The 8108-nt window shown below is 40.1% G+C and overlaps 1 protein-coding gene across 1 annotated transcript in view; it reads right to left on the bottom strand.

Annotated features, from left to right (window-relative positions):
* The window catches only part of LOC311350581 (calcium-activated potassium channel subunit alpha-1a-like), a gene marked incomplete at its 5' end in the record, with an annotated part of 141150 nt that overhangs the window by 40375 nt on the left and 92667 nt on the right, over positions 1-8108 (bottom strand). The window contains 7 exon segments of the mRNA XM_084470640.1: positions 1391-1467; positions 1592-1678; positions 4874-4885; positions 5839-5907; positions 6237-6346; positions 6992-7147; positions 7949-8018. Of these exon segments, the coding sequence (XP_084326766.1) occupies positions 1391-1467; positions 1592-1678; positions 4874-4885; positions 5839-5907; positions 6237-6346; positions 6992-7147; positions 7949-8018 (581 nt within the window).

Here is an 8108-nt window from a genome sequence, read left to right as displayed (position 1 = left end):
GAAGCTACACTGGTGCATGCAACACAGATACAGTAGACTACTGTAGGCTGGAGAGCGAGAGAGAAAGAGAGAGAGACACATAGAGACGGACAGACAGACACAGAGAGAGACAGAGAGAGAGAAAGAGAGAAACACTTGCACTGCACTCTGGGTAATTGGACACCTGCTTTCTTTTTACTCACAATAAATCACTACCAGTACAAGTGTTGTTTTCCAACGGCAGCAGGGAAGGAAATACATCAACAGTGTCAATGATCGTACACAAAGAAATGAACGAAAGAAATTAAAGAACAGGAAGGGATGGAAAATAAAAGAACAGAAAAAAGGAAAGGAAAGAAAGAAAACACAGGAAAAGAACAGGTGACATTTGCAGGAAAGGATCAATTATCTACATGGCAAGAATTGTATCCAAAATGAATACATAAAAATACTAAGACATGATAGAATTAAAAAGGCAACTAATCAAATAAATACATCATTGATTAAATACACTATCATTATTTTAGGTTGATCTACATCACTGAAATTTGTTTGACAAAGAATTGGTAGGTTTCCATTGTAGCTTTTTTGTCATTGTTTTTTTGGCTGGTGACATTTCTCTAAATACACAGGAATATTAAAATAGGACTAACATGATCTGACAAATGACTCCTCTATCTAGGTCAGGTAGTATTCACAAAATACATGCAGACCAAGGCTAAATATTGAAGATCATTGTACTAACATGGCTTGCATAGTGGCCATCATTTACTATTTAACAGAGGGAACACATTTTCAATTTACCGTTTTAGGTTAATTAACTATTCATGAGGTCTAAAAAGCCCAAATCAATTAAGTGACTAACTGTGGTGGGGTGACATCTGTAAGAGAGAGAGCAGTTCTGTGTCTGATGGCTTTTAGATGTTAATCTTATATTCTTCAAGCCATCAAACTTTTCTACTTGTCCATTGTCTTTGTTTGACTTATAAATGATTCCAACATGGCTATATTTATGTCTTTTATTTGTTATTTATGTTACTTTTTGGTTTTCTTTCTCAGAAGTATATTTCAATTAATGTATTAGAAAACGCATTCATTCAACTTTTGAAATTGGACAATCTAAAACAATTATTACAAATTGAAATAAAAACATGCCCAAACCTTAAAATATATCTCAAGTGGTTGGGAATACATACACAATCAATTGATTGAATTAATTTGTCGGCAACACCAGAATGGATGTTCAAACCCAAACAAAACAATTCAGTTTCCTCCCACAGTTTGCGGTGTAATATTGTATTCTAATCATGCAACCTAGCATTGAATGAGATACAAGTGAGGTGGGGGGGAGAGATTTATTCATGTAGTGATAAATACACTCTGTATTTATCGTGAATAAAGGAATACTCACGTCGTTTGCAGCCACATTTTTTTATTCGTTTAGCGTCAGTGATGTCGTCGTGACAAGCTTTGCAGTAGAAAAATGCCCTGGAGAAACAACAATCATTAGCCCAAGTGTACCTCGTAGCTCTACTAGTATTGACATTTACATAAAGTCATTTGGCGGATGCATTTATCCAAAGTAACATGGACATTATATTTTTTCAGTTACCTCTTTACTTCTTTGGCATCGCTAGCAATAAAGAACCCCAGGGTTCCTTCCTGTAGTTTGACGTGGTTTCCTGGGTTGATGAGGATGCTGGGAAATCATCAAAATAAACAAAAACAACAAACACAAATTTGCTGATTAGTGCTCTGGCCAGCCTCCAATTTACACTCACACAGTGCTAATCAAGAGGAATGGTACACACACACACACACACACACACACACACACTTCTAGGGTGTTCTGATTGGAAGACAGTTCTGATGGTTTTGGAATAGATGGCTTCATTTGAATTTGAAATTTTGACATCGACATCGATACATCGATAGTAGTGAAATAATGTGGTGCTGTCTGAGGCGACTCAAAGAAAAAAGCTGACCGACTCTGACTTTTGTCACTGATACGCATCGCACCAGCAATATAAAAATGTAAAACAGCACGGCTGGTCATTTTCAATTTAAATTCTCATGGTTGTGATTGTCTTGGCATTACAGCAGTGCGCCATGAAGAGTAGATGAGGAAGAAGAGGAGGAAGATGATCGAGGAAGAGCAAAACATAGAGGAAGAGGAGGAGGAGGAGGAAGAAGAGGGATTGGGGGCAAACAAAGCAGGGAGAGAAATAATCCAAGAGTGTTGCGGTTGGATGAAGTGGTGTGTTAACGATCAATTTTGTCGATGTATATCAATTTGTACAGTCACCTAGGCAACGATGTTAAGGGGTGTTGAAGTTGCAGGGGGTCACAGACAGGACTCAGTGGTAGGAGGATATGAGAGTTGTCACCGGGGTTAGTGCTGCTGACGGTGGAGAATGCAAGGGAATGAACAGCCCTCGGCCTAGCGCCTCAGCATGCACTGTATATTTGGGCGACGGCAAACTTTAAAATCAGTTTTTACCCGTTTATATATATCTGATGGCGTGTCAAAATAACATAAGCTATCAAAATATCCACTGAATGTCTGAACAGTATGTGAGGTGACCCCCTATCCTACTCTATCCGATGTGCACCACAACAAAAACAATGGTGGAAGTGATGACTGCTCCGCGTGACATTTCTTTCACATCTAAAGCGGGATTGGTTGCTTACTTTCAACAAATCAAAACTGTTGGAACTGGCTGTATCATTCCCCATTAATTAGACTAATGACAAGATTCATGAGACACACACACACAAACAATCGTCAATGAAGTTAGTGTGAACTAGGGAGACTAGGACACACTGAAATCCACACGTATGCTAACAGGTTACACTACCAAAGTCCAGAAGCCCATTAGAAAGAGAAGAGAATTGCATCGCCAATTTTTTCCTCATCCAGGTTTTTTTCGTTAAAGTATCTGATTCTACAACCTTCGTCATGCGTGCGATACAACTTTAATCTACTGCCGGGGAATATTATACATGTAAGTTGCTTTGGAAAAAAGATGATGAGACTAAATGTAATGTGGATGGTTTGCAGAGAAGCTGTGGTAGAGGCGGTTTGGCTTCACAATCGGCTGGCTTTTCTTTTTTGTGGCAAATTGTAATTTTGTTGTAAATACTGTGTTTCACTAGTACAGATAATTTGATTTTCGTTAGTGTTGTTGGTTGTGCTTGTTTTTAGTTTGACCTCTAATGTTGGTGTCTATATGTTAACATTTCCCTTGTGTTTAAGTTATGGATATATTTATATTTGAATCCAAAACAGCCTCTTTTTCTTTCCTCTGGGCTCCCAAAAAGCTTGTGTTAAGTAAGAACAACAGTCCGGGAGCAATTGAATTAATGATCTGTAATGTAATATCTAAATAAGGTAATTGTGCACTCATTCATCTCTAACCGCTGGAAATTAATAATCACTTATCTAAATTTCACTCGGATTCAATGGCTCCCAAAATCAAAAAACAAGACTTGCATTACACTCAGCATGCTTTTCAAAGAAAACAAAACCAAATGTACAAGAAACATCACAAGTAGACAAAACATTGCTGCCCAAATCTGAGATTTCCACTGTCTCTGCAATAAACGCAGTTGTTGTTTTAAACAGCTTTCAACTGGCCAAAAATAAAACCCACCACGGCCAAAAGTAAGAAACTCATATTTTGAGCAACAAAAGGCAAGCGTGGAGCGGCTGCTGAGGCGAGCTCACAGCATGCTTTGACCCGGTACAGTGACCCGGTACAGTGATATCGGAGGGTGACACGCTGGTCAGACAGACAGACAGGAAGTGAAAGCGGCGAGAGGGAGAGAGGAACAGGTACATGGATGCAGACGGTTGCAGTAACTTCTGTGCAATTGGACTGTTTCTCAAACACCAAACTGACAGGAAGTGACCTCAAAAGGGGACATCTACTGCAGAGACGTGTGATGGGGTACTGGTGGTGGTGGAGAGATAATAACTCTTGCAAACACACCACACACACACATGCACACACACACACACACACACACACACACACACACACACACACACACACACACACACACACACACACACACACACACACACACACACACACACACACATTGAATGGATGGATGGCAGGAATAGCATGAATAACGTAGAAAAGTGTACATGAATATAGATGGAGGCGTTTTTGTAAAGATAAATGTAGCAAAGGTTGTTGGGTTTAATTTTGGATCAACATTGACCTATCCAAAGTTTGTCCTCGTGCCTTTTCTAAGGATAAAAAACAAGTATATCCTGGTGGTAACATAAGTTTGTACCACCCAATCAAAAAGGCATGCTGAGGTTAAACGCATGGCAGACGTTACGTTCAATAATCTGATCTGTATTCACCCAAATTACATTATTTGTTTAGTTTTTTAGTGTCAACAGACAAGAACCATAGAGAAGAGAAATAATTAGGGGAACAAGGAGAGGAGAACTTAAAGCCACGTGAGACATAGAGATTACCGAAATAAAAAAAAGAGGGATAGAGAAAAGTGAAATTCAGTTTGAAGTGGGAGAGAGATAATATGGCGAGGGTGTGGGAGTGGACCTCTGTACATCGACAACAGGGAGACGAACACACTGCACTTCTACGAAGCAACGTTCACTATCCTCTCTCTGCCTGCAAAGAAGTTAGTGCTTTGCTTTTTTGGCACAACAGGACACCATGAAGAAGTTAGCAAACACAATCAGACTCCTGTTCATTTAGATAGAATGGAAGGAGGGGTGTGGGGGTGGAGGAGGGGGAGGAGAAGGGAGTGGGGAGAGGGGACCAGGGCTGGGGGATCCCCAAAGCCAGAAGCCTTAAAGTGATGAAGAAGGGGTTCAGAGGTTTGGTAGTGACATAGAGGGTAGAGGGCATACCGCTTTCGGCTTCTGCAAATGACAAGACAGAAGAATCTCAAATGAAACACAAGTCATTGACACAGAACAAGAGAATATCATGCATGGTCATTGATATTCTCTCCTTGTGTAATGTGGTGTGTGTAGCTTCTGCTACGCTAATGTGATGTTGAGTTGTGTTGTGCAGCTCCATACACCTAGACATTGAATTATAGTCATAGAGTTAAATATATTTCTGGCTTCCTGCTTCAATAAGACAAAGTTAATGGTTCTGAGAATAGTGGCACTATATTTTAAGGTAGGAAAAAGTTACAGTGAAGAAGTGAAGAAGATAAAAGTGTACAAGATAATAACAGGTATGTGTTTGTTTATATTTCATATATTTTACTTTCAGTGTATCACACTGGATTCAAAAGAGCTGGTTTGGCCAAGTGTGGAAATGTACTCTGATGGGATATTTAAGGAAACAAAAAAACTAAACGTAGTTTGTATCGAGTGCCATAAGCCTAAATCACCTACGCCTGAATGGATGTGTTAATATATAATGAGTGAAATATACAGGCAACAGGTATAGAATGGACACGTGTGACTTTAAATAATCCTTGTTGAACAGGTTATTTATCATGAAAATCATGTAGTGTTAGTCACAGATTATGGATGATGTTAGAGTTACAAAGTTTCATGTTGTTGTCAACTGACCACAATACACATAAAGTTGTCTTTGTTTCCTTTTGCCCAATTGTTTTTGGTTAGGTAAATGGCTTTTTGGTTGAGGATTGCATATTACCACTGCATTAGTGCATATGTAAAACCAAACTCAAACCAAATCCAGACTTTTATAACTTTAAACATACGGTCAAATCAAAGATTCTGTGCTACAAGGGAAAACACTGATAAGGGTTTGGGCCAAAAGGTTAAGGGAAGGAGACACAATAAATAAATACGACCATAGTAGGTCATTGATAATCATGGTCCAACAGACAAACCTGCTCTCTCTCTGCTCCGACTTGTATTCAATGGCAATTAGCAACAGCTTCAGCTTCACATAACAAAGTCTGCAAGACAAACACATGGGAGGAAGTCATAGGTTAGTGAAGTGTATAACTCACGTTCTGAAAAAATCATCACTCACTTTTTCCAGATCCCTATCATCAGCAGGCAGGTACAACTATTGGCATATTGCTCAAGGATGCCTAATACAGACTGTGCTCATCCGGGTTTGAACCCAGAACCTTTCGGCTCAACCCGCTACTACACTATCCAGCCCACATAACCGCAACATTCTTACCAGCGATCCGTCGTTTATGTCAACGTAGACACGCTGGGTCCTCGCGGCCGGACGACAGGCGACCTTTCACCTCAACACTAACGGAGGGGTACTTACTCACAGACTGTAGGGAAGGACAAGCCCACGAAGGCATTGGACAGATACTCGGTGTACATCTCATTGGCGACTCCTTCCAGGTAATACTTCTGCCATGTGTCTTCTTCAATCTGGAGCCAGAAAGGATCATATGTGAGAGTGAACATGCAACCTGAGGACTTCAAACACCAGAGACTTGAGGGAGGTGGGGGGGTGGGGGGGGGGAGAGTGTGGATCAATGCGGCCAGCAGATGTTTGGCCAAGCCACCAGGGGCCTGGTCCTTATAAAGAGATTCATCCTCATATGGACATGAGAACCTGTTCTCCTATACAAGATACACCTCTTTAGTATCACCAGGGAAGCATCAGGGAACACTGAGCAGATTCAATCTCTGAGAAATGTCTGATTTATTGCACCGTTTTCTTTATTCATGTTTTTTAAAGACTGACAGATGGACAGATAAAAAAAAAAACGCTCGGAAAGACTCTCTCGGCTCCAGCGGAATAGAGCTGTCAAAGTTTTGCATTATATGTACCACTTGTCCGATGATAAAGCTTTTCCATCTGACTGAAACTAGACTAGATCAAAAACCAGATTTACCAAGTGCCTGTATGAACCATGAAGAAAATGCTCTGAGAACCAAAAAAAATAATATATATATACACACACGACTACCATATGTAAATAAATGTACTCCTGTTAAGAGAACTTCGCCCCAGATTGTATCTACATATCAAACAAACGTGTACAGTGGGAACGGGAATGTGTGGTATACCTCAATGAAGGACCTCATAGAGAAGAGGTTGGCTAGCATGGTAGACAGGCCTTGGGCCAGACAACTCTGGGCTATGAAGCCTGCCTTCAGCTCAGCCAGACATATGGCATCATCACCCTCTCTCCAGTTCCAACTGGGGATGTTCAACAGATGGGCCTGCGCACGAAGACAGGGGACAGACAGAGTGGAGGGAAACCAGCAACAGCATCATGGTGGAAAGTTAATAAAGGACCAACAGAAACAGGCCCCGGATCACTTTCGAACATGATGTCTAAATATCTGCTTGGATAATCGGATGTTAACTGTTGTTTTGCAAACCAACAGAAAATATTTTCCTTAGGACAATGCTGCAACAAAATATGAAATAAAAACGTTGGAATTTGAATAAGCAAACTTTGACATTATACTCAACATAACGTATAAGTGAGGTTTGGACTCACAGTAAGCTTTGGTGCTCTGTATAAATGATTGATGGGATGGATTACACATATAAAGAAGTTACTATGGTAACCTAATAAAAGGCGATACTGAAAGTTTGAAAGTGTGTCACGAGCAGCTGAAGAATACGTTACAATTTGGAAGATAGATACAACAACAACCTATGCTAATCCAAATGAGATCATCATAATATCAAAAAAGGTATATCTGTAACATTGACAGAGCGCTTTAAAATGGGTACTGCAGCCCAAATTCACAATATTGGAGAGAAGCGTCTAGGCCTGCAGCTTCCTCCCCAATCTCGGAAGTTCAAGCGTGTTGCCAGGTTGGGGACACTGAACGAACACAAACAGAATCTGCAAACTCACTGCTGTCCCTAAATCCTACACACTCCCCCTTTAAAGCCATATTACAAAATGAAAACAAAACTGCTTTGCATGAAAGTAAATACAAGTGCTTGCAAAATAACCGTATCTATCATATTAAGGATATTGGATAGATATCAATGATAAAATGTACCTTGTTATGGTATTGCAACATTTGTGTGATTATTCTGATTCTGGGATGATAGTTCTTGATCGAAATGACCCTGTAGATTGAGAGAAACATCGAGGAGGTTAGCAAAAAAAGTGATTTTTGTTGGCAGATCCTCGTCTGTTTTTGTTCAATTCAGTGGATG

Source organism: Micromesistius poutassou (genome assembly GCF_964030765.1).
Source record: "Micromesistius poutassou genome assembly, chromosome: 7".
NCBI classification, from domain to species: Eukaryota; Metazoa; Chordata; class Actinopteri; order Gadiformes; family Gadidae; genus Micromesistius; species Micromesistius poutassou.
This window is presented reverse-complemented; position numbering and strand designations above follow the sequence as displayed.